This window comes from Choloepus didactylus, chromosome 20 (genome assembly GCF_015220235.1).
Source record: "Choloepus didactylus isolate mChoDid1 chromosome 20, mChoDid1.pri, whole genome shotgun sequence".
Classification (NCBI taxonomy): domain Eukaryota; kingdom Metazoa; phylum Chordata; class Mammalia; order Pilosa; family Megalonychidae; genus Choloepus; species Choloepus didactylus.
The window spans coordinates 5,944,671-5,972,112 of record NC_051326.1 but is presented as its reverse complement, the minus strand read 5'-3'; the positions used below and the strand labels follow the sequence as shown (position 1 = coordinate 5,972,112).

General features: G+C 36.5%; 3 protein-coding genes across 5 annotated transcripts in view; 1 reads left to right on the top strand and 2 right to left on the bottom strand.

The window, feature by feature from the left end:
* Positions 1-17,119, bottom strand: part of GEN1 (GEN1 Holliday junction 5' flap endonuclease) — a 32,074-nt gene extending 14,955 nt beyond the window's left edge. The window contains exons 1-6 of one of the 3 annotated variants that reach the window (XM_037813266.1): positions 16,927-17,119; positions 8,946-9,150; positions 7,287-7,473; positions 4,056-4,232; positions 2,774-2,884; positions 647-720 (exon numbers count right to left, since the gene is read on the bottom strand). In XM_037813266.1, coding sequence (XP_037669194.1) covers positions 647-720; positions 2,774-2,884; positions 4,056-4,232; positions 7,287-7,473; positions 8,946-9,106 — 710 coding nt within the window. In that variant the 5' untranslated portion in view covers positions 9,107-9,150; positions 16,927-17,119. Of the gene's footprint in view, positions 1-646; positions 721-2,773; positions 2,885-4,055; positions 4,233-5,493; positions 5,635-7,286; positions 7,474-8,945; positions 9,151-16,926 lie in introns of those variants that run through there. The other 2 variants (XM_037813267.1, XM_037813268.1) reach the window with 2 other exon arrangements.
* Positions 15,974-19,805, bottom strand: LOC119516397 (serine/arginine repetitive matrix protein 1-like). Its single transcript, XM_037812757.1, has 4 exons — positions 19,755-19,805; positions 17,607-17,951; positions 17,338-17,571; positions 15,974-17,029 (listed from the first exon to the last, which is right to left on the bottom strand). Exons 1-4 carry the CDS (start codon positions 19,803-19,805, stop codon positions 16,643-16,645), a joined length of 1,017 nt encoding a protein of 338 aa, XP_037668685.1. The 3' UTR covers positions 15,974-16,642.
* The window catches only part of SMC6 (structural maintenance of chromosomes 6), a 102,525-nt gene continuing 92,456 nt past the window's right edge, over positions 17,374-27,442 (top strand). Inside the window, exons 1-2 of the mRNA XM_037813263.1 lie at positions 17,374-17,639; positions 24,641-24,771. Of these exons, the coding sequence (XP_037669191.1) occupies positions 24,646-24,771 (126 nt within the window). The 5' untranslated portion in view covers positions 17,374-17,639; positions 24,641-24,645. The remainder of the gene's footprint in view (positions 17,640-24,640; positions 24,772-27,442) is intronic.

Below are 27,442 nucleotides of genomic sequence, written 5' to 3'. Positions count from 1 at the left end.
TTCTACACCTTATCATCAATATTAATTTTTATAAAACAGTGTTTTCATCAAGTAAATGTAATTCACATGATTCTTAGATATTAAATAGCATAGTTTGTAAACTTCAATATAACCTGTATCTTAATTATCTTGAATTCTGAAATTATGGAGGACTAATCTGAATGAAATTAATGTATTGTTAAATGTGTAGCTACAGAAAAAAAGTGCAATCAAGTAAAATTTCTGATTCAGTGTTGATTATTATTAACTATTTGTAACATGGTACAGGCATTTAATTTACAGAAAATAAATACAATATCGAAGTAGTAAATGCAAAATTATTTTAATGACATGTTTAGTTTATCTTTACTCAGTTTAAAAATAGCCTGAAAGAGCCTGTGGCAAAATGCCTGTCGTTATAAATAAACGCATTTGACGTTATTGTGTTGATAGTAAACTATTGCTATATAAAATAAAATACAGCTTAGAGCTTATATTCTCATCTTTTTACTGGAAAACTTCAGAATAAAAAATAAAAGATTTTAAATGAAAAAAAAGATTAGTTTAAAATATAAAACCCTTTTTTTGAAAGCACAATCTCTTTATCATATTCAATATTAAGTTCAATAGGAATCAAATATCATAAGAAAAACTAATTTTTAATTACCTCTGAAGTAAACTTTGCCCTTTCAAAATCTGTATGAGTTTTAACGCCTGCTCTTTTCCAACTCCAGGGACTCCCTTTACAGAAAGTGGGGGGAAAAATTGCACAGATTAATTGCTAGGGAATGGTTAAATAAAGTGAGGTCCATCTGTTCAACGGAAGATTATACCACTGAAGGGAAAAATGAGGTAGCTCTTTACATAATGATAGAAAAAGATGTCAAAGATACACTGCTATGTGTAAAATGAAAATTGCAGAACAGTACATGTATGATCTAGATTTTTAAATAACAATTACAATGCTAATTTATGTAAACAAAAAAGTCAGAGTGCTATATACCAAATGAGTGACAAGGTTTATTTTAGGGAAGAGAGGGACAATTTTAGAGGCTTTCATTTTTCTATACTAATTTTTTTTTGTGATATTGCAATTTTACATAACTTTATATTTGTAATCAGAGACAAGAAAGTTCATTTAATAATATCAAAATTTAATATTCAACGATCTGGACATCAAAAGAGAAAAAAGAAGGGTTTCAAGTTAACTTGAAATAAAAGCTTAAGAAAATTAAAACCAGTGTAAGTTCCCAACACACACACAATAAACACATACTCATATTGCTAATTCTAGTTTAAACTGAGTCCTCCAGTTCCTATAAAAGTCGATGGCCATATCCTTATAAACAAGGCTGCTGTTTATCTAACACGCAGCAATATAGACATACCAGCATTAAAGTACTTCCAAACTGGTTAGTGAGTACACATCACCTCCGGGTGCCTGCAAAGGAATCTCTACTCCAACGAACATCCCAACACCAACCCCCACCCCCACCCCCACCCTCCGCCCCGGACCCAGCTCCTACACAGGGAGCACACGGCCCAGCAGAGGGCGTCTGGGACTCTGCTCCACCTCGACAGCCTATGGCTTTGGTATGCCAGTTGTCAGATATTTTGAAATACCACTCTTCTTGAATCAGCACTTAGCTGTATCTTAAATTTTGAAAATTTAAATTTTATATTTCATAGTCTTAAAAAATCTACACAGAACAATGTAAATAGATAGTAATTTTGGTACATATGAGAAGAAAGGTCAAAATAGCTAAGGTTAATTAATGCAAATGGTAAAAGTAGCTACGGTTGGTTACTTTGAGTTCAAGTTTACAAATTTTTCTTAAATAGATTTTAATTAAGATAGAATTGTATATGGGAAATAAGGTTTTCTATTTCAGAATGAGAAGTATAATAGCATACTTTTTGTGCTATATAAAAGTTTCTTTCTTTCTAATACCTTTTCTTACTAATTAAAAAAAGTGTTGCTTTCTCTATTTGGCTACTGGTTAGGGTTAATGATTTTACAACGCTGCTATTTTTCTCTTTCTCCTAAGACATCAATGAAGAAAATCGTAAGTCATTCTCCCAGGATAGAGGCAATTTCTAAAGATACAAAGATTATCAGCAGGTACATAATAATGAAACTCTTGAGACCATAATACTAGTCGTTCTATATTTTTAGTCATCACATTTAAGAAAATTGGGTTATTATCTTAATTCTTAATTCATCATTCACCTGTTATGCCTCTTTGTTACAGAGTACTGCATCATGCATTTTTAGATATAAATAGAAGGTTTTCTGGACAAAATCCAATATGATGCTGAGAGGCAGGGAAGGATGAACGGTTTAACCTAATAATCACGTTGCCTAGCAACAGTAATAACAACATTGAGCATGTGCACAATTCTAAAGCTACCATGGACACTGAAAACTAAAAAACAGAAAAGACTGATAAAAACTAATACTGGCATGATATAAGAAAAGATTAATCCCCATATTTCTTTAAAAGTCCAACTTGAATGTGGATCCTCTATATTAATCAAAAGTACTGGTTTACTGAGCTTCAAGCTGTGCAATGACTTATTCTATTCTAGTTTATAACACACCATGCATCAGAGCTTTTTCATCCTCTTTGAAAGGCTGATTGTTTCAGTTACTGAATAGTTTACTATGCCTAAAATTAAATTTTAAACTAGTTTCTTAGTCATTTAACCATACTATATTCAGATTTGTACACTATGTAAGGTACCAAAAAAGACACATGTAGAAGAGTAAATGGTTATGATAATGTAAGCATACCTTTGGAAGATAATCACAGCCAAGGAGAATTGCTAGCCCAACCAGAGCATCTCTATTCAAGCCCAGTTTACTCTCAATAGCCGACATCGTGTAACAATCAACATGCGGATCCTAAGAGAAAGTACAGATGTAATCCTCAAAAAGCAAACATTTATACATTTAACAACATTACAAAAAAATAATTAGTCAAAGTTATCATTCAGTGTTTAATTATTCCTAAAAATTTAAATAGGAAAACTATCCTGATCATCAGACACTACACAGAATCTGAAATTTTAATATTAGGAAACAAAGTCATGGTTCCAAAAAAGGCTTTAAAAAAGAAACTACAGTAGTCAATTTCCTCTTTCTCATTCTATGATGTCTAAAAAAGTACATCTTCACTTACAAAATTAAATATTGTAAAACATACGCTGCAGAAAGTAAACATTCTCCATCACCGTGCCACCTATAAGTTGACTATTATTATCAGCTCGGTGCGTATTCTTCCACAAAACATTTTCTTTGGCACATATATACTAACATTTATTATTATGTATATGTTTGCCTAAAGATAGGGTTAATTAAAAAATACTATTTTGCAACTGTTTTGCACTGATGTCTGGACACTTTCTTTGTCAACACGTATCTTTTAAATGACTGTTGAGGATTACATGAGATAGACTCTGAGGTGGTGTTTCTCAGTGGGGTTACTATTAGCATTTTGGGAGAGAAAACATAACTGTCTGGCAAGATGTTTAGCCTTGCCCCAACCCACCAAATGTCTAAAGACAGCCTCCCTTCCCCAACCCTGAACTGTTAAACCAAAACCCCATCGACAGGACCTCCTTGGCTGAGAAGTACTATTCTGAAGTATTTAACCATTCCCCTATTAATGGCTATTTGGTTATTTCCCAGCTTTTTGTAATTACTTACAATGCTACAATGAATGTTCTTGCACATGTCTCCTTACATATTTGGAGGATGTTTTCGAGGATAAATTACTAACAGTGGAGATTCTGGGTCAAAGCAATACATTTCATATGTAATTTTGTGATATGTTATTGAAACAGATTTAGAATTAAGTCATGTGAAAAAACTCATGACTTTAGGAGAGAAATCTACATTTCAAAGAGAAGGAAACTAAATAGCAATGATATTTTTAATAACAGTAAACATTTATTTAGCAATTGCTATGTGCCAGGCACTATGCTAAACACTTTATTTCATGTAGCCATCATTTAATAATCCTTTTGAAAAAGATAATTATAAAAACAAATGCTGTAAAGGAGGAAAAAAGTACCTTTGTATTCATAGTGAAATTCCTGTACACAGTCTGTGCCCCGTAGAGGAAGGCATCCCCGTCATTGGTGAGGCAGCCATCCACACAGCCACTGGCACTGAGGTACGCGCACATGGCTTCCGCCTCCCCGGCAGCCTGAACCCATGGAACTCCTAAGCATTCCAGCATATCGAGGCACTGCAAAGAAAAAGCAAGTGCAAGAAGTCAAAGAACATTTTTACTGCTCAGTTCTTCGATGTTTAACTTGCTTCTATAACCATTAATAGTAGCTATTTAGTTTGGTTTCAAAAATTCTATTTTTTAGAAGTTGGTAATTTGAACACTGACTCAATAACTGATGGCCTTAAGAAATGAGTGTTAAACTTTTAGGTGTGATTATAAAACTTGTAGTGTGGCTATGTATTTATTTATTTATTTAAAGAGTCCTTATCTTTTAGAGAAAGGTACTAAAATATTGAATGTGAAATGATACTCTGTCTGGAATTTGCTTCAAAGTAATGTGAGAGTAGGGGGGGTAAGTAGGGGTTACAGAAGGCACAATATTGCCCATGGATTGGTGACTATTAAAGCTTGGTGATGGGTTAGTTTAAAATTTTCTATAATAAAAAATTTAACATTTTTAATGTCAATTAAAAAGTAATCCATACTCAGTATCATTTGTTGTGGTCAAAACTAATATATTAAGATTCCAGAAATACCTTTAAATAATTAATAATCAATCACATTAAGACTTACAACTCTAAAACTAAAATAATTTTTTCTGACATGATAGCCTGATACGAGCACATCCAAAGATGCTGTTGGATGCTTTGGGCTGAAGACCTAAAATGTCTCCTTTTCTCCTTCTTGTTTCCACCTGTACCAGCAACACTCATGTTGTGGGAAAGCACAGTCAGGGCCAGTTATTCATGTCTTCCCAGGAAGCAAAATGTTTATGCAAGATGATAATATCATTTTGTTGATGCATAAATAGTCTACTACAAAATTCTTTGGGTTATGATTTTAACCCAGCTGAGGAGTTCGTAGTTTATTTAGCCCTACAGCCTAGTGCATTTCCTTCCTATCATATGTCACACTCTCTCTGTATTGGGGAAAATTGGGTGTAGTGAGAAAAGGAGGCTATTTAGTCTCCAGGGACTGACAGAATAAATATCGTATCTTGAATTGACTGATTAATTCCTCATGCTGTATAACATAAAGGAAACCCCTGCTAGATACTGCTCAAGATGGACAAGGTTCACAAAGACAAAGTACTATGATCAAAAGATACTTTTCAGGACATTGCCTGAATGACAACATGGAGGCAGTCTAATGACAGGTGAACTGTCTGGCTACATTGTACTACCATAGTTGCTACTACCTTACCCCTAGATGAGAAGTATCCTTTCATAATAAAACAAAAGAGCTTAAGTTTGAAAGTTATTTCAGTTTCACGTACCATTTGTCATTCTAACTTGTTTCAAAGAGCCAGCACAGAATTTGAGATGAGGCTCGTTGCAATTTTCCGTACTCTAAGTCTGTATCATGTGGGATGGAGGTGGTGTTGAGGAGGACTAATTTGTGCTTTTCATATTTATACCTAAAACATGGCAATAGGTTAGGAGGAAATGGGACTGAGTCAGTGAGTACACAGAAATGTGAAAATCATCACTAGTTGGGCAACACCGAACCAATACAACATGCCTGAGAACACCACAATTACTACAATAAAGGGACAGGAATGGATCAATTTATTCAAGAAGAGATGGAGATCTTTTTGCTTTATACTGGGTATTAATGCCCTAGCATAAGGGACCATGGATATTTCCAGGAACTGATTAAGAAATAATTAGAATACAGCACAAATTACTCATAGTCTTTAAGGCGAAACATTCACTACCAGAAGGCAATGTTTAAAAATCACTTAGGAATAAAAAGCAAAATTTCAGAAAAGGAGAAAAATGATTATTACTTTATACAATGCCTTTTAAAAGAAATGCAATTTTTAACACAAATTAAGAAAAACAGAAGTGAAGTCAGAGCAAATATAATAGAAGGTTTATATCCTTAATATATTAAGAACCTGAACATAAGAAAAAACTTAAAAGTCTAAAGAGATAAGTGGGGAAAAGATATGATGGCCATTACCTAAAGAGGGACTAGAACTAAAGCTAAATGTTCAACTGCAACAATAAGAGACAAATATATATGGCATGAAGTATCTTTCTTTTTGTTAACTAAATAGTATAAGAATCAACCTCCTGACACCCACTGTCTGGTAGGTGCCCTGAAATTGCTTATCTGCTATCTGTATTGGTAGAAAGTAATACAGCAAGAGTTATAAGATCATTGTGAAACTCTGGCCTATTAATCCCACTTTGGGTAATTTTATCTTAAAATACCAAATCACAAGAAAAAGCTAAGCATGCAAAAAACATTCTCTATGATTTCACATATAGTAGTGAAAAACTGAAAAGCAAGCAATAAATACAATCACAATGAATAACAGCTTCATACATGTTGTACAACTACTACAAACTATGATTCTGAATAGAATGTGGAAAGAGGAAAATATGGGTATAATATGTTTAATGAAAAGTTCAAGATAAAAATTGTGCACTATTACAGCAACTCTTTAAAAGTACATACATTTGAAGATTAAAAAAACAGTAGTGGCTTATTTTAATTATATATTACATTTTTATAGGTGATTTCTCCTAACTTTTATAAAAACATAATAATTCAAAAAAATATAATACATTAAAATATAACAATAATTACTTTTGTAAATTACAAAGATAGCAAATTCCAAGAGGAAGTCAAATATGTATTCTATATATGAACCATCACAAATTCTGAAGGAGTAAAGTGTGAATAAGATCTCATGTATTCTGGGAATTTTATAAAGCACTGATGGAATTATAAGAATTAATATCTATTAAGTCCCTATTATACACTAGTTGCTTTAGATATACGTTCTCTAAGTTTTATCATAGCCCTTCAAAAGTATTACTTACCCTCCTTTCATAGAGGAGGAAATGAGATAGTGACAGGTTAAAATCTTGCCCAAGGTCTCAGAGCTTCTAAATAGCAGAGCCAGGACTTGAACTCAGGTCAGTTTCATTTCAAAATATAAACTTTTCTCTATCCACTCCGGCCATATTAAGGTTAATGAGTTTAACCTTACTTTATCAGAGTAAACCATACTCTTTAATTAGAATCAGAGTAACTGAGTCCAATCTATATCCTTACCTCTCTTAAGACTGATTTAAAATGTGATCTCCCTGTTTTCTGAGACCATGTTTTCCCAGAAGGTCCATACCGAATCTGATTCCTCTTGTTTATGACATCAGCTTTCAGCTTCGGGGGCTCCCCTTCCATAACAAACACCAGTTTTACATCCATTAATGTTAAAAATGAGACACGAAAAAACAAGTTCCTGAAATATATAAATTAACAATATGTTAATCATCATGTATTAGTGGCTAAAGTTAAAAGCAGTATGATGCAATGGTAAGAATATTAAATTAGTATCAAAATTCATGGATTCTTCCACTTACTAGTCCTGTATGATCCTGGGCAAGTTACTTCATTTTTTGAGCCTCAATTTCCTCATCTGTAAGATGGGGATAAAAATAACCTACCCAGTTTAGGTTCTTCAATGGCATGGGGCAATGGATATGACAATAGTCTGTAATGTTATGATGCTTTCCAAAGACAGCACTGTAAGAATGCAGCAGTACACTAAGTACTCAGTTCTTATTGGAAATTATGAATATTTACTCCAACAAGCTGTTTATTATTCCTTATTATAAACAGCTATGACCTCAGAGACATGTGGTGGATTCATAGAGCCCTCCAGTAACTGTTTAGTGAGCCCTCCTGCCATGTGCAAGGCTCTGTGTCAGCCACCAGAGATACAACATGGAATGGGATAAACATGTTCTCTGTGCTCCGGGAGCTCACGGTTTAACAAGGGAGAAAGAAAAATTTATTTTATAAAACAGACCATTTGTCTTTTAAACTGTGGTAAGTGTTTGAAGCAAGTAAACAAAAGACAACAGAAAATGACCTCATGAAATGGAAAACCTATTTTAGATGGGGTGGTCAAGAGAGGCTTTCCAAAGAGGTGGCATTTAAGTTGATAATCAAAGAAAGTAAATGAAATAGTCACTTGAAGGGTGGTAGGAAGCATGTTCTGGGCAGAGGGCTCAGCATGTGGAAAGGCTATGAGGCAGGAAAGTACTGTGTGTTCTTTACAAAGTGAGACAGGCCATTGTGGCCACTGCATTTTTGGCAAGAAGTACTGTGGCACACGATATGACTGAAGAGAGGTATACTGAATTAGTTATCTGCAGTAACAAGAGTTAAGATTTTATTCGATGTAAAGTGGAAATCTACTAAATGTTTTTAAACCAGGGAGATTAATGATTAACTGCTATGGAGAAAATGGTTTGGGGGAGAAGGCAAAGAGCAGAGGGTAGGAAACCAGTTACGATGCCATTTCAGCACTACAGATGAGATATGATGTTGGCTTAGACTGGGTTGGTGCCTCTGGACATTGAGAGAAGTTTTGAACACAAGTATATTTTGAAAGTAGAACTGACAAGACTTTATCCTGGATTGGATGTGGGGGCAAGATAAAAGAGGGAAAAAGTGACTTCCAAATTTCTGGCTTTAGGCAACCAAAGCATTCTAGTGGATATGTAAAATAGGCACCGAGATATGTGAGTCTGAAGCTCAAAGGGAAAGAGGAACAAATTTGTGAGCCATCAACATAAAGACGGCAGATCTAGACATGCTAATTTTTTAAAATCTCAAAATGTAAAAGAATAAAATAAAGTGGAAACAAAACCAAGACATCAAATGCTATGTAGTCAAACCTTTATAGTCTGAGAACTTCCACGATACCTGAGGTGGGGCTTCGTGACTGTTCCCATCATTCTTTTGACTGTCTGGGCCTCACACACCCAGAGGCTCAGGTCGACTGCGAGGGTCTGCCCAGCGAGACTGTGCAAGGAGAGGTGTTCCTTAACAGGCTCCAAAATCTGCCACAAGTCATTCACTCCCATTCTGGTGATTAGTTGCTGTTATCTGAAACACACTTTCAAAAAGACTGTTAGAAGAAACAAAGACCCAAATGGGAATTTAAACAATAAATTTTAAGATAGTTCAGGATATTCATAATAGAAGATTCTCCTTTTTACCCCAAGAGTCAGTTTTTCTAAATGAGGCAAGAACACCTATGATATTAACATATACATACATATATATATATAAGTGACTGGCTAATAACAAGAATTGAAATGTGGAATAGGTAGAAAGCACATTGATGCTGTAACTCTAAATCATATTTGTCTACTTGAGAACTTACTCCTTGATTTATATACCTAAAGAGAAAAGGGGACTATCATAATCAGGAAAAACACAACAAAACAAAAGCAAGGAAGCATACAAACAAACAAAATTGAAGAAAAAGCAAGGGAGTTAATGAAGGAAAGTGACAAAATGGGGAGAGGAGAAGAAACAAGAGCAGAAAATGTGGAATTGAGGGAATATGCAATTGCTTGTTTAAAAAGGGCACTGGACCTTTAAATTATCAAGTCACAAATGTTCATTCTGGCAAAATAATAAAAATTCAGAAAATAATAAAAATTTCTATAACATCACCTATAGTTCACCACTGAAAGAATAATGATGCTACTTTTTTTTCCCCCTATGGACAGATACATTTTAAAAACAAAATTGGCTTCAATTCTGCTATTTAAACCTGCTTTGGTATTTTCTGAGCCAGCTTTCCCGTATTAAACATCTAAATGTCGTTCTTTGTTATTATCTGATAAGAATATTATATAATGTCTGCAATAAAGGTTTGGTCTGACTATAGAAATAGAATCGAGACCACCATCCTCTGAACAACAACTTTAATACATTCCCAAATCACAAGTTAGGAAGCAAAGATATCAAAAGGCCATGAATCACAAAGCAAAATCATTTTGAATAAAAAGTACTATATTGTCTGTTCCTTTAACAGAGTCCACTCTAGAAGTAATTTTCTTGAATTGTGTATAGTTGCAAAGAAAATTAATGCTGGAAGTATTGCTGCATTTTCTCTGTACTCTTCTGAATCTTACTTTAAAAACATGGCCCACCACGAGTACCACTAATTTTTATGAAGGAGTGCACAAATATTCGCAGATATGCCATTTTATGAAGAGAAATCTACAGAGTTAAAAACAAAATAAAGCATTCAGTAGCACTAATGGTGGTCCAGTGCCAATACTATACATCAAGAGGCCCCAGGGGTTGAATGTAGAGACTGTGAGTTAAGGTTTCATTTCTTTGTTCATTAGAAAAGTTGTGGTTAACTCTGGAAATAAAAGGTAAAGTGGCATATATTTTCTAAAGCATTGTTATAAAGGAATGAAATGAGATGTTTATAATAATAAAGTATTAACATTCAGAATGTGTAAAACTCAGGAACAGAAAGCTTGAGGAAGTTCTTGTTGATAATTTTGCTGTCCTGGTTTGTGACTCATGTTGGAAACTGGATTGGATTGCCATTGAAGGCAATTATGCAAATTCACCTCTCAGGAACATTATTATAAGTGGATCTTATTCATTTAAATTTTAATGCAGGGAACTCTGGATTTAGCAATACCTCTTCCAGGAATTTAAGACATGCTCTTAGATGTGTGCAGCCTTATAGACAAAGCTATTCATTGCAGCAGTGTTTGTAGTAGTAGGACACTAGGAAAAGCCAAATGTCCATCAATAACATACTAGTTAGTAAATAATGGTTATGTTGAGAAAAAATGGAAGCAAGATCCAGCAAACAAAAAAAACGGAACAGATCTATATGTACTGATAAAAAACAGTCTAAGTTTTAAAATGAAAAAGGTACAAAGCAGGTTTATATCGGAGATGGTTCCAGTTTAGGGAGGAAAAAAATTAGTCCTCAAAATATATCTCTTTGTGTTAATTTTAAAAATAACCATGTAGATATATTGCTTTTCAAATTTAAAGAACGTTTTTAAAAAACGTTCTTGTCTACAAGGGGTTGGGGAAATAAACCAGAATCTTTAAATGGTCTGGTTCCTGTCTAAATATTAAGTGACCAAATATGGTCATGGGTCAAAATGAAAGGTAATATTCTGGCAAATTTACAAGTATTTGAATGTTAAATACGTCTTCTGCTTGGCTTGAGGGCAGAGTGATTCACATATTCTGGTTTCCTTCAGGTTGCCTAGGAGCTGGTTGTGTGGTCCTTGGCAAGGTGGAACCTTTCTCTGGCCCTCTAGCTCTAGGATTCAATCCTTTTTACTGTCTGTAATGCTTCATTATCTAAGTTGACTGCACAGACGTAACTGAACAGTAATGAGGATTGCCATCTACTGCGCGGTTGTCGATAATGACAATACATTTACACATTTGTGTAGAGCATTGTGATGTCAGCTGTATTCTTTCTGAAAGTTGTGGTAAAAAAAATAGTGACATAGTGATAGACTCTTGATTTTACAAACTGTAATCTTCTAAATATTTCAAACACATTAGGATCATTTTATAAATACTTTAATGGACTCTATTATTCACTGGTGCCAGCCATGGCTGGGAAAAAATAAGGACAGAACAGATTCTATTAATTAATATATTACATTTCTCACAGAGTGGATAACTTAAACAAGACTAACAGGGTTTTTAATTGAGCCCTTAATAATATCTCAGATAAACATTACACTTAAAACTTCATTTTTTAAAAACAATTTTATTGTGAAATAGAACACACATGCAGAAAAGTGATAAATTTCAAAGTACAGTTTAATAAGTAGTTAGAGAGAAAATTTAAAAGTATAATATGGGTTACAGTTCCATAAAGTTCAGGTATTTCCATCTGGTTGTGCCAATACACTAGAAAACTAAAAAGAGATATCTACATAATGATTCAGTAGTCATAATAATTTATTGAATCCTAATTTCTCTGTTATTTCTAATTTCTCCCTCTCACTTGATCATTCTCTGTCTTCAGGGATATTTGGGCAATGATCATTCTAACTTCTTCATGTTATGGCGAAGGGGGTGGCAACAGGTTGATGTTCTGGGAGAGTCTGGTACCTCTAAGTTTCAGAGCTTATCTGGCATAAGGGACAATCTGGAGGTTTTAAGTTTCTGAAAAATAAAACTAGTTAAGTAGAGTCTCAGATGGAGCCCTGGGTTTTCTTTAGAGTTTTCAGGAATACTGTTGGTTGGGGCTTGGCATACTGCGGCAATTTGCAATATATGGCTGAGACGTGCATAAGAGTAATGTCCAGAATGACCTCTTGATTCTATTTGAAATCTCTTAGCCACTGAAACCTTATTACATTTCTTTTCCCCCTTAAAACTTAATTTTTAATATATTTCTTTGCCAGAAAGAAGCTAAGCTCAATGAATGAGCATCCATGGCATATTATGGAACTACTAGCAATGGTAAGCTGAACAGATAACAGCAACTTTGTAGAGACTATAAAATTGTAGTAATCGCTACTTAAAGACAACTGGTATGAACAACATAGGCAAAAAGCAAAAAAAAAAATCTGTAACAGAATTGTCGGTTGCATCCCAGAAAGTAAAATTTGGGTTATTAACTCTGAGCTAAAGAGCTCTCTTCTCTACCATCTACTAATTATGTGACATATTCTGGAAATGTCTCTTTCATTGCCAATCCTTCTGGTCACCATATTCTTTAATTGCTCTCAATGCCTTTTTAACACTTTGGTACTTTAATCTATAGTTCCTCACAATCTACTGAAATGGATTTGACTTCCGTTCTGCAAGTACAGCTCTTATCCTCTCTCTATGGCATGCCCCAATGAATCTTTTTTCCTCTTAGTAACCTGTCATCAATAAATTTCTTAACAGACATTCAAGATCGTCTTGAATTAATGTAAGACTTATATATCCTTGACTACATTTAAACTTAAAAAACAAATTAGAACTATGCCAAGCAAGGCTGGGGGTAGGTGTGGGAAAGAGAGCAGAAAGATTTATAGGAAGAATATTGTGAGTCAGTTGGAGAAGCAAACTACCTTGGAGAGGACACAACTGCTGAGTCCCCTTTGAAGACTAAAATGAAGGAAGTTCTCTTTGCATTCTTGCCTCTTTCTAATATTATTTACCCCAGATCTGACCTTTCTGCTGAGCTCCTGTCTAGAATATCCAATTGTCTACTTCTTACCTCCACGTGGATGCCTAATCCACGCATCTAACTCTTGATTCTATGATTTTTCCTTAAAACTGTTAAGTCTTTCCCAAATACTCAGTTTTTAGGTAAAAAAAATCTAGCAGTTATTCTTGGTTCTTCTTTTTGCACCCCAACAGCAAACTGACCCTCAAGTCCTTATCTCCAAAACATATCCTAAATCCCCATCTCTAAAGCTGCTCTCCTACTCTTGCTTGTATGTAACTGTAATGGTATTCTAACTGGTCTCCCTGCTTCCACTTTTTATTATTTCTCCCCCCGACTTCCACATTCTCCCCAAGAAGCCAGAGTAACCTTGTTTAAAAATCATCATTTTTCTTGTAATGAATAGTGAACTTTCTTACAGGTGACATGAACTTCTGTTAATTTATTCTTCTTCTATGGTGGTTATCTTATTGCCAGTTACAAAATGCAACAAACAGTAATGTAAAAATATGTGTTCTAAATGTAATAGTCTCTTAAAATACCATTTAAGGATTCTTATGTATACCTACAACCTAGGTTGTTTAAGTAAAAAATTACATGTTCCTTTTGAATATTGCTCATAAAAGCAAAATATTAAAAATACCTCAGTAGTTCTAAAAGGAAAAAAAATGTCAAATGTACACAGTAACATGCTTTGTGACTCCAGATCCAAAATCCTTATTTCCTTCATTTATTGTTTCCCATTCTGTGTCACTTTCTTTGCAGCAGCCCTTTCCCTGAAGTGACATTAAGTAGAAAGGGCAGGATTGTAAAAGCATATATAAAGTTGCCCAAAGAGACAGAATGTAATTATTTTTAAGATATTTAAGTACAATAACACTGCAGAACAGAATAGATCGTTCTTGCACGAGGTCATAATCAACCTGATGAGCATACTTGAAAATAGTCAGCACAAAGTAAAAATTTAAAATGCTACACATATAAAACCCAACACTATGTATACTTTTGTCTTGCTTTTCAGTTTTTAACAGGGTGGAATTTGAAAATTTTGTGGTATGAAATCTGGTGAGTCCCTACTCATATCTTCTATAATGCAATATTTTACAGAATTCAATCTAAGCATGCAATCTATATACTACATATAACAGAAGACTCTTCTAACACTCACATTTAATTCTTAAGATTTGTGACACAAGAAAAGCTATGTGAATCACCAAGGCAGAACAATACATGAGCACATGACTTTATCCTATTAGTAGTTTCAATTTATTTAGTTTAGTGAAAAGGACACTCAACCCAGGATTTCAGTCTTGGCTATTTCCTTAATTACCTGTGTGACCTTAGAAAGACTTTAACCTATTTACAAAATTGGGGGGATTAAACCACATGAATCATAACATTCTATTATCCTTTGAATTTCATGACTAATTTTGACAGCCTGCTGCTGTAAGAAATTATTCCAGATCCAACTGCTTAATAGAAAGACCATGAATTTCTAGTTTAAAGAAAAGGCTTAAGTATCCACATCAAGTTAAAAACAAAAACAAATCCTTTGATGTAACCATATGGTGCCCATAAATCAATTTATGCTCCTAAAACTTCCTTAAAAGCTAATAACCTTTTATTGGTTAATTATAAAACTGAATGGGGTGAGAAAAGCACAGCACCTTGCTAACTCCACTAATGAATCAAATTTAAAGGACATAAAAAGGTCAGTGGTTTGATTTATGCAAATACAGACACATTTTGTTAATCCAACAGTTTTCCAATTATTTCACAGTTTTAAGCAAAAACATTAGGAAAATGTATTTTAACAATAAAGTAAGGAATACAGCAAATTTCCCAATTCTTGTTTAGATGACTATATTTTTATATAAAGATTGGTAAATAGCGTAAACTATTTCAGGACAAGACTGTATTGTATGGGATTTTCAAAGTAAGCTCACTAATGCTACATTTTATTATTTCTTTGGTTTTATTTCCATACGAATTTAGTTGTTTTTTTTGTAACTATGAATTACAATATAACCATGGCTTAACTTACTTGTTACCAATTAGTATTTATCAAATGCCTACTATTTACCAGGAACTCTTCAAGGTGCTGGAAATAACCAATATCCAGCCCTCGCATTTGATGACCTTAGCGGAGTGAGACTGCAGATAAACCGAGAATTATCACAGTGTGATGAGCACAGGCATAGAAGTAAAGAGGGCACACTGTGAGAGTTACAGAAGAGGTACCCTACCCAGTCTTGGGCATCAAGGAAGGCTTCCTGAAGGAAGTGACAGCTAAGCTGTAATCTCTCAACTGTGTTTCCTATTGTTTACTAATACAGACAAGTCAGGCCAGATGTTTTCGAGACCCCTACTCAGCATACACTAAGCTCAGTCCTTCTTCCTTCCTCCCAGTTATCCTACTCATCTTTGACAGTCCTACCTTTACTGAAGAGACAGGCCACACTGACCATTCCTTTATTTTGTATCATAAAATCGTCCACTGTTAAATTTAACGTTCTGTACTGTTTCAAATACCACCTCATTGAGCACTTACTGTGAGAATTAGTTTAAGTTTAGCTTTCACACAGGGTGGGGGCAGCTTGGGGGAATGGCAGAGGGTCAAGAGGCCAAGCTGTAATCAGTGGCCAGTCCTCCTGTTTATCCACCCACTATCTTTCCAAGGTGGATACTAGAGGTTCCTAAAATAGCTCATAAGTTGTTACCAAACTAGCTCAGACTGGCTCTGCTGTTAAAAAGAACAAAGGAAAGACGGGTGGAGACTTGTTTCAAATGTTTCCAATTTGCGCCGGGCTAGTTAGGCTTGTGGAATAGAATTAACCTCTGAAGTATCCAGCCTCTGGAGAAACAGGGGAGGGACTTGTGGGTTAGGCGTAGGGAATAAATTCTGCTGGGTCTACTGTTCTGCGGGCCAACCCCCCACATTTTGGTTGTGCGCTGTTCTTGCAAGATCCTGAATAAATTCTTTTCTTCTCCACAATCAGGTGAGCCTTTATCCCTTTTTAGGAATGGTGCTTGTTTCTCACATTACTATGTCTTTAATGCTCATGTGTTAGCTATCTTGACTGTGTCATGCTATTCATTGTTCCTTGGCAAGTTCATAATAGGAATAAAATTATATATTTGATTACCTTTAGAAACCTAAGGATGAGTTTGACGGAAGACCAGAGGTTCAACATCAGTTTATTTGGAAGGGGTGCGGGACAGTAAATGCTATTTATTTTCTATTTAAAAGATTTCGGGGTATGGAAAGCAGGTCAGTGGGCTAGAGCAGCACATGCACGAGAAGTCAGGCTGGTGCGTAAGGCTCCATGAAGAGAGAGGCGTCAGGCGGAAAGGAGCTAGTTCTCATTTTTACCGGGGAAGTTGACAATTAGGGGACGGGGGATACTGTAACCTCGTTAAAGTAACTGCTGTAATGTAGGTCTTCTCAAAACACAAGGCGCCCAAGGAGAAGGTGCTCCCGGAGGCGTCTGCCCCGCCGAGTGCCCGCCAAGCACTCGACCCTGAGCTCCCGGGCCGGGGCGACGTCAGGCTCCAGAAGCCGCATCGGATCGCGGCCCGGCGCCGGGTCGGAGAGTCCTGCTTTCCAAGAGGAGCCTCTGAAGGTGCGGCTGGAGGGAGGAGGGGCAGTTTGCCACGGGGCCTCGGTAAGGGCGCGCAGAGCCTGGAGTGGCAGCGCTGCGGCCGCCAACCTGTTTCCGAGGGACTTACCTGACGCCGCCGCCTCCTGTTTGGAACAATCCCTGTCGTCGTTTACCCGTCTCGCTTCAATCCGAACTATTGTTTCCCCCACGTTTCGGAATTTTCTCCTCTGCTGAAAAAAACAAAAACAAAAAAACACTCTTCCTCTCCGGAGCAAAGCCGGCGCCGGAGACCTCGCAACCGACCCGGCAGGATGCAGGAAGCGATTCCAAGCCCGGCACCCACACATCGGCCCGCCTCTTCCGGGAAGCGTCATCCCTTCCCCAGCCGCGCTCGCGCTCGCTTCCGTTCTCCGCTCGCACCCGGGCGGTGTACGCATGTGCGGACCTGTTGCCTAGGGCGCCGATTTGTCTTCCCTCTCACTCAGCACATTCTCGCCTCTTCCCGCTCCCCGCCCGCCGCAGAGCGGCGCGTGCCCACCGCTTCCCGCCTGCGGGCGGCATTTCCGGCCCCTCCTCTTAGACGCCAGTGGCGCGAAGAACCCAGACGGCGCAGGCGCGGGCGGCGTCCCGGGGGCGGGGAGACGGGGCGCAGGCGCGGACTGTCCCGCGGTGGGCGCCGGGGCAGCCGGGCTCCTGCGTTCGCCTGCAGCGGGCGCGCTGTTCTGGCGGGCCAACGGCGGCCGCCCGACGCCGAGATTGCCCCGGGGTGGCCCTAGCAGCGGGCCGCGCTGCTACAGCCCTGCGGACTGGGCTCCTCCGGAAGATCTCGACGGGGTCGAGGTAGGGTGAGTGCGCGCGCTGCCTCCCTTCCCCGGCCGGCTGCCCCCTGGGCTGGTGCCGGCCCGGCCCCCTGAGCGCAGAGGGTCTTCGCGGCTGCGGCGGTGTCCAGGGGCGTCCCCGCGGCTCCGGACGCGACACGTCGATTCCGTCGGCGGGAATCTTGGCGCCCTCTCTGCAGGCGGCGCGTCTCCTCAGCCGCGGGAAACTTGGCGCGCGCCGGGCGGCTTCGGGGCGCAGGACGGGCCGGGGGCACTCGTCCCGAGTCTGGGGATGACTCCTGTACTTGATGGCTCGCAGCAGCTTACCGTATATCTATGCGGATACCAGGTAGATTGCATTCGTCTCTGAGTCGGCTTCAGGAAAACGGAAGCGTATTATCTAGGAAAATTACATTGCGGTGTGTGAGGGTGTTTGCTGGAGGCCGACTGGAAAGTGCAGAGAGCAGGACGTAAGGGTAGGGAAGGGCAGGGGCACCCAAGCGGCTTCAGGCGATGCCGTGATGGTTCCAGAGAAGTGCTGTTCGGTGTTCAAACGGTCCAGACGGAAGTTTGGTGAACGCTAATGACGCTGTGTGTATTGACTGAGTAGGAGATTAAAAGGCAGTGTTTTAAATTAGACATAGAGACAGATACTCTGAAATATATATGCAGAGGACACAAGTCCAAATTTCCCGAATTAAGGACGGCTGCAAATGCAGAGAGCTTACAGAGACTTCCAGGGATGGATGGGTGGGTGGGGAGCAGACGGAGCATCTTAGAACTTCTACTGGTTTTCTTTAGCTCACTCTATTAGTGCATAAAGTATAGAGGGTAAGAATTTTATGTTGGAATGTGTATTCAAAAAAAATTTTTTTCCCCCGAATGGATGCAGAGAGAACACTGGTATATTGGTTAAAAACATGTTTTTGAATCAGGCAGAACCGGAGTTTCCTGACGTTGGGCAAGTTCGGTACCATCTTTTTCAGTTTTGCTTCTTTAAATTGGGGAAAGGAACATAGTACCTAACTCAGAGCCTCACAGGGTTCTTCTGAAAATTTAAAGGATTTAGTGTTAAGCCTGGCAAAAAGTAAGCACATGCACATGTTAAAGTTCTTAAAGTGAAAAACCGATTTTATTCCTCGAAGGATTATTTATTGAGTATATCTTATTGAGTCCCTAGTCTGTAGAATGTTATATAAAACCTGCCTAAAATTTAACTATCATTTTGAGACCTAGGTTAGGGAAATTAAACCTGTGTTGGCTTACTTTCAGGAATTAATAAATGATTAACTTAAAATTTTACCATAATATGCATTATGTTTAAGACACAATTAAATGTCACAGTTCTTTGTACACAAACCCTTAAGTCTTGATGACTTAAGGGTCAAGTGTAAGGACATATTAACATTAACATCTTTGATTCACTAGGTAACGGTTGTAGCTCTTCTCAGTCAACATACTTGGCTGCTGTGGTCCAGTTGAAACTACTTTCTGTGACTTTCTCAGTTCTACTCCCAAATCCACCTCTTCTGTAGTGTATATTTTGCTACCTAATGGCCTCTCCATGTCAGTATCTTAGGAGCACTTCAAACTCAATGTTTTCAAACAAATTGTTTATCCTCCCTCCTTTCCATACCTGCTCCTTCTACTCATAATGGCATTTAGCATTAAGTATAAAGATTATTTCTAAAAATTAAGCACATAATGAAGTTTTGTAAAGCAAACCCAAAGTTTTCATTTACTTCAGCGATAACTTTAGAGGAACATATCACAGTAGAATCCTTTTTGCAGTTTTATACATTAACAAAAGAGAAGATAAAGAACAGAGTTGTAGCCAATTTCACTGCCTATGAACAATCAAATTGTCAATTAAACTCGGTTGTCCATGCCAGTAAGAAACAGGGTATTAAAGAGGTTTGAGTTCGGGTTTTGACAAACCTGGCTTTGAATCTGGGCTCTACTCATTACAGCTATGTGAGCCTGGGCAAAATGTCTCTAGTGCTAGTCTCAATTTCCCCTTTTGTAAAATAAGGCCATTATTTATCTCATAAAGATGCTGAGGATGAAAAAGGATAAAGCATTTATCTCAGTAAGCCACAAGGGAAATAGTTATTTAGCAAATGTTAGTTTTACTTACCCATTTTAGCCAATTCTTTAAATCTCTTGGTTTCATCTCCTCTCCCTTCATCCTTGATTGCCACTGCTTAGACACATCATTTGCAATCTCTTTGCCACTACTTTTATTGTTTCATCCCTCCTCTGTATTGAGGCCATAGGGATGTTTTCAAAAACACAATCAAATTCCTTGAATTTTATTAAATATCTGAAATACCGTGCTTCCCATTTTTGCTGGTCTTGAATTGTGATGGGATGGACTTAGGAATTTTTTTCCCTTATATTATTTTTACTGCATTTCATGTGATCTCTTGGTATATTTCAAGCAGTGTGCTTAATTCAGTACATTAAAAAGATTGTTTAATGTAGAGTGAATATGTTTGTTGTGAGAGGAGTGGAATTGGAGCCGAGGTAAATACAATGCAGGACAAATTCAGAAGTAGCAGCAATTTGCCTTTTTTCTTTAAAAACCACTTTCTAATTGATAATTTTAATTCTGTTATGTCTGTTTTCACTGGCTTTAGTCCCTATCCTTTGATATGGATTGTTAGATAGTCATAATAAAATTTACGATTTAGAAATTTGTTATTCTGTTAAAACACATTTAATTCGTCATATGCCCTATGCGTATGCATCATTTAATGAACCCTTGGTAATTGACTTTTTCTTCTTAAACTTATTTATTGGTGTCTGTGTATCTGTTACTGTGTGTGCTGATGCAGTTTGCTTCCTCTGTGGAAGAATTGATGTGTTCCTAATTCCTGTTTTTCATTGGAAATTAGTAAATAAATATTAAAAGCTATGAAGAGCTTTGTGGGTATATTGAAAATCCCATAGGAGCGTTTTTTTTTCCTTCTTTGATGTTGTCCAGAATATTTTAAAGTACTTTTCTTTGTGTCTATTAATATGTCTCTTTAGCCTTTTGGAAACAATTTTAATGTGTATCTAACTAACAGGACATTCATACTTTTTAAAAATCCACCATCATTGAATTACAAAGTGATTCCTATTTTAAAAGGTGGCTTCTCCAGTGTCAGCTAGATGTAAGTTACCATGGAAACCTAATAGCATACTGCAAATCCCAGGCCAAGCCCAGGAAATAAAAAACATCGTCATTGCCTAAAGCGTGCACTGTCTTCTGTGTAATATAGGATCCCATGTTCTTAGTAAGAAGCTCATCCATCACATTTATCTTAAGGCACCTCTGTCCGGTTTTTTTGTTTGTTTGTTTGTTTTTTGAATGTCCATAACAGCTTTATTCGTAATAGCCCTGTTATAGTTGACTAAAGCAGCTGAAATGCAAATACCAGAAAATGGGTTGGCTTTTACAATGGGGATTTATTAGTTTACAAGTTTACAGTTCTGAGGCTATGAAAAAGTCCAAATTTAGGCATCATCAAGCTGATACCATCTTCCTGAAGATAGGCTGCTGGTGATTGGAGACTCCTCTGTCACATGGCAAGGTACATGGCAGAGTCTGCTGATCTCGCCCTTCTCTTCCGGTCTTTGATGCCTTCAGCTTCTGGCTTCTGTGGCTTTCTCTCTCAGTTTCTGTGGCTTTCTCTCTCAGCTACTGTGTCCTTTTCTCTTTCTTTTGTGGTTTTCTCTGAATTTCATCCTCTCATATAGGACTCCATTAGGAGGATTAAGACCCACCTGGGGCATGCCTCAACTGAAATAACCTCATCAAAAGGTCCCACCCACAATAGGTATACATCCACAGGAATGGATTAGCTTTAATAACATGATCTTCTGTCCCTCACCCCAGTTTTACTTGAAAAACTGCTGTTTTCTTATGGTAAAATACTAAAATCAGTCAGCTGATGTCTGAGTGCCTGCTAAGTACAAGATCATGTATTAGGTCCTGCTAAAGATAATGTCTAAAAGGGCATTGAATGTTGAGAAAACCAACATTAAATTTTTGCTCTTCTGTAATAAAAGTACTCCTCAGTAATTGAGAAGAGAATGATATAGGGTGGGAGAAAGTGCTGCTGTGAAATGATAGCCTGGTGTTAGTCTCTGGTAGTATTTTAGTATTCTAAGCTGAAATTGTTATATATTGATTCTTGTTATTAAGTACTTTTGAAGAATATGTTTGATTTTGAAGTTTTGACTTCTATAAGAGTTTCAAAGTTTCAAAATAAACATTACTTTGAATTATTTATGAAAGGCTGTTGAATAGTATGTAGTTACCACTAATGGTAATGTTTCCTTGAAAGGCATTTTTTTTAGGTTAAATGTCCTCTGGATGTTAATATATGTTTTAAGTGATATTTGATTTATCACCTAAGGTTCTCTGTTGCTGTCATAATAGGATTAAGTCCAAGTTCTTTAATAGCGTTTACAACAGTTCTCAAATTTTATTGTGTATATGAATCAATTGAGAGCCTGTTAAAATGAAAATTCCCATTCACTTGGTCTGGAGTGGGACCTGATATTCTGCATTTCTAATAAGTTCTCAGATGTAGATTCTGCTTGCTGGCCCTTGTGCCACAATATTCGGAGTCCGCAAGTCCTTCTGTGATCTGTTTCTTACCTACCTCTAATTTACTTATTTACTTTGCTTGCTAGCTCTGCCTCAAATTTATGGCACTGGATCATGGACTGGTTTACAGTATCTCCTACAGCAGCTGCTTGCAAAATGCCATTTAGATACCTCCCAGGTTCCAAGCCTCTGTCAAGGGGTTTGCAAAGCCAAAAGTTTTCACAATACTAAGACGTTACGGACTTTTTCACTCTAATTTACTCACTAGTGTAAGTGGAGTTTTCCAGAGGTACCATGACATGATGATGTCATTGCTCTGACAACTAATGGAATGTGAACTTTATTTGTTCTTTGAAAGTTTCTCGGTTTTAAATTCTAGTATGGTTAATATTGATAGATGTAGACAGAAGTTCTTTGGGGTCCTCTACTCTTTCAAAGACCAAAAAGTTTGAGAACTATTATCCTTCATTGTTAGCCCAGCCAGGAACACAGAGACTCGAGGAAGTAACCAGAACTATATCCTTAGTCACAGTGACTCCTGGGATGGGGGTGGGGTGATGTCCTCGTCACCACTGGGCAGTGGTGCAAGTCCTACTTCTCCACTAGGCTGCCTCTGATTCCACAGGAGTACCTCCTTACTACCTCTCCTGACTCAACCCTAGTGAAGATGTTGTGATTCCTCCTTACAGCTTCACCAGAGTGGAAGTCCACTGTGGTGGTTGCTGGAGTAGAGTGAGTGCGGTCTAAAACTTTTCCCTCTTGCTAAACTGCCCTTTTCCTATTCCTTGAGCTAGAGAGCACACACTTTTGTTGGGGCTTAATGTATGAATATATGTGAATAAACATCAAAATATTTTCATTAAAAAAAGAGACTAGGTTTGATAAAGCAAAGCACTAGTTCTTGGAGAAAATGTTTAAAACAGCCCTCTAATTATTCAAGTAGAGTTTGCATAAAAGGAGTCATGATTGATTACAAATGGGGATTTTAGAAAACAAGGTAATTTTGTGTAGTAAAGTTGAGACTTTATCAGGTGTTTTTTGGAAATAGAATGACAAAAAAATTGATTCAGGAAAATTGTGAATTTGTCAAATTCAATATACAAGGAAGAAATTGAAATGATTTCATAAAATTAACTTGGAAACAGTCTCCACTATATAACTTTAAGTTTAGTTCTTTCTCAATTGTAAAATACATTTTAAGTGGCATGCCATACAAGTGATTGTAGAGCATTAAAAAGATGTAAAAATTACTCAGTTCCCTTAATGAAATACAGATTGTCATTATACCAAAACCTGACAAAGATAGTTCACAATAACAGTTCCCCTCCTCACTCTCATTTTCCCTCGTATTCTTTTTCCAGAGTCTCTGATCTCCTGCGCACTGACTTCAGGCCTCCTTCTTTATACCACCCTTGTAGTCCCCCCGCAGTCTCCCCCACTAACACTTAAAACTGGCTCTCTTGCCTATGTGTTGGTCATCAGATAGAGCTAACATCTCTTCTAGTGAAGAACAACTAGAACCTTTTGGTTTATATTCAGGGGAGGGAAAAATCTTCAGCCTACTCTTGCCATGATGGAAAAGCAAATGCTTGGCTCAAATAGGATTGCTCTGGTGTAGTATTGGGGGGTGGGGTGGAGGGTGTTTAAGTCAGTTGAGACTAGCACTGCTTCTCATACTTTTTTCTTGTATCTTAGAAGTTTTTGATTTTCCATGTTATGAATATTTCTCTCTCTTATTCAGCAAGCAATTATTAGGTACCTATTATTTTAGGTCTTAAATGTATTTTAAAGAAAAATAAAAGTAATAAACAGAAGAGTTGTAGAATTTAATTTCTTTCACAGACCATTAGCTTTGACTTGAGGTTCAATATTCATGTTTAGCAAAATCTTTTCTCCAACTTTTACAATATATTGGCAAAAAATAGACAATCGATATGTAGAGTTTCTTTAGGGAGCAGTTAATAGGAGCTGAGCAACACTGCTTCAAAATATGCATCTTTGGGGAAAAAGTTTAAAAATTAGAAGTTTATCTAATTTGCTATTGTATCTTAACTCGTAAGAAATTGGATGATTGCTCTGAAATAATTTCAGATGTCATTATGGCATCTATGATAATAGATCTAGGAAATTGGAAACCACAATAGCACAAATAAAATAATTTCCCTTTTGTGAGTTTAGGATTCAAAACATGTAGGTAAGCTCATATAGATAAAATCTTGGCAATGAATAAGTTGGAAATCTGTTGTAGATTATGCAGATGATTTTTTTTTTTACTTTAACTTTTAAAGTGAAAATGGATGAGGCATAGTAATTAAAATTTAATAAGCTTTGTATGATTTATTTTGTTAAGTTTAATGTATAGGAGACAATAATATAGATGCTATAATTGATTTACTTTATTGTTTTTGTAAATATTTGTTCAGACCTGATGGCCAAAAGAAAGAATGAAAATTTCTTGTCTCCTGAAAGTGCCAAAAGACCAAGACAAGAAGAGATGGAAGATTTTGGTGAAGATGAAGGTACAGTTTCTTTCATTAATGGTACCTCTACTTTGGTAAGTACAAAATTAAGTTTTTTGATTCTTGTTTCTCATATTGGATTTGTATGTAGTATTCTTTGATAAATGCAAAATCAGGAAAAATACAATTTTTTTAAAGTTGAGATAAAATATCCTGTTCTAAGCAGTTTTAAAGTTTATGTAAGCTATCAGTAAATTGATAGAGAAATCAATGAAACATAGAACTGGTTTTTTGAAAAGATCAATAAAATGATCTTACCTCTACTGAGACTGACAATGGGAAAAATAGAAGACACAGATCACCAATATCGGGGTAAACAGGATATGACCATAGACCCTGCAAATATCAAAAGGATAATAAGGGAATATTGTTAACAACTCTACACACATAAATTTGACAAGTTAGATAAAATGAGTAATTTGAATAGCTCTATATCTGTTAAGGAAAATGAATTGATAATTTAAAAAGAAGTCTCCATGCCAGTTGGTTTCACTGGCGAATTCTACCAAATGTTTAAAGAAGAATTACCAGCAATTCTACACAGTTTCTTCCAGAAAATAGAAGAGAAGGGAACACTTCTCAATTCATTACCTTGATATCAAAATCAGATAAAGAAGAAAACAGATGACTATCTCTCATAAATGTGCATGGGAAAACTCTTAAAGCATTAGCAAATAAAATTCAGCAACTTATAAAAAGAATTATACACCATGATCAAGTGGAGTGTATTCCTGGCATGCAAGACTGATTTAGTATTTAAAAATCAGTTAGTGTGATTTACCATATAAACAGGCTAAAGAAGAAAAATCACATGATCATATTACTTGATGCAGAAAAAGCACTTGACAAAATTCAGCACCCATTTATGATAAAAACTCTGAAAAATAGGATTAGAAGGCAACTTCCTCAACATGATCAGGAGCATTGTTAAAAAACCTACAGCTAGCCTACCTAATGGCAGAAGACTGAATGCTTTTCCCTTAAGATGTGAAACAAGGCCAAGGGGTGTTTGCTCTCACCACTCTTTCTCAACATATTCTTATTCAACATAATGCTGGAAGATCTAGCCAGTGCACTAAAGCAGGAAAAGGAAATGAAAGATATTTAGATTGGAAAGGAAAAAATAAAGCTTTGTCATCTATAGATTTGCTGATTTATACATAGAAAATCTCCAGGAATCAACAAAAATCTCTTAGAAATACTGAGTGCATTTAGCTAGGTTACAGGATACAAGGTAAACATTCAAAAATTTGTATTGTCACATACTAGCAATGAACATGTGGACATCAAATTTTAAAATATAATACTGTTACAATTGCCAAAATAAAAAATATTTAGGTGTAAATCTAAAAAATATGTATAGAACTTGTATGTTAAAAACTGATCAAAGAAGTCAAAGAAAAGCCAAATAAATAGAATGACATTCTGATTAAAGGATTGGAAGACTCAATATAGGAAAATGTTAATTTTTCCCTAAATTGATAATGTACCTTTAACTCAATTCCTATCAAAATCTCAACACATTTTTTTCTAGATATAGACAAATAATGTCTAAAATTTATATGTAAATCCCAAAGGAGCTAGAATAGCTAAAACAATTTTGAAAAAGAAGAATATATTGGGAAGAATCAATCTATCCAGTTTCATAATTTATTATATTGCTACAGTAATCAAGACTCTGGTATTGGTGCAGGGATAGACACATGGATCAGTGGAACAGAATAGACAGTCCGGAAACAGACCCATACAAATCTTGACAAACTTACTTTTTACAAAGGTACAAAAATAATTCATTGGAGAAGAAGTAAGCTTTTCAATAAGTGATGTTGGAGCAATTAAACATCCATTGGCAAAAAAATGAACCTCAATCTAAGTCTCACACCTTAACCAAAAATTAAGTAAAAATTGGTCATAAATTTAAATGTAAAATGTTAGTCTGTAAAATTCTTATAAACAAATATAGGAGAAATCTTCAGGCAAAGAGTTCTTACACTTGGCACCAAAAGCATGAACCATAAAAGAAAATTAAAAACGTCAACAAAATTAAAAACTTTTGCACTGCAAAAGATCCTGTTAAAATGTTGATGAGTCAGGCTACAGGCTGGGAGAAAATATTTGCAACCACATGTTTGACGAGGTACTGGTATTGAATATATGAAGAGCTCTCAAAACTTAACAGTTCAAACAATCCAATGTGAAATTGGGAAGAAGACATAAAGAGATATTTTACTGCAGAGGATATACAGATGAAAAATAAGCACCATAAAATAGTGTTCAACATCATTCACCATTAGGGAAATGCAAATTATAACCAGAATGAGATGTCTGTACATACCTTTGGTGTGTCTCACTGTCACAATGGCTAGAATAAAAGATAGTGACAACACCCAATGCTGAGGAGGATGCAGAGAAAGTGGATCACTCATTTTGCTCATGGGAATGCAAAATTATATAGTCACTCTGAAAAACTAGCAATTTCTTCAAGAAAACAGAACACGCATGTGCTGGTTTGAATCTATTATGTACCCCACAAAAGACTGTGTTCTTTTAATCCACTCTTGTAGGGGCAGGCTTATTGTGGGTGGGATGTTTTCTTAAAAACAACAACAACAAAAAAAAAAACTAAACACACAACTAGCATATAACCCAGCAGTTCCATGTCTGGGCATTTATCCCAAAGAAATGAAGCTCTGTCGTCACACAACA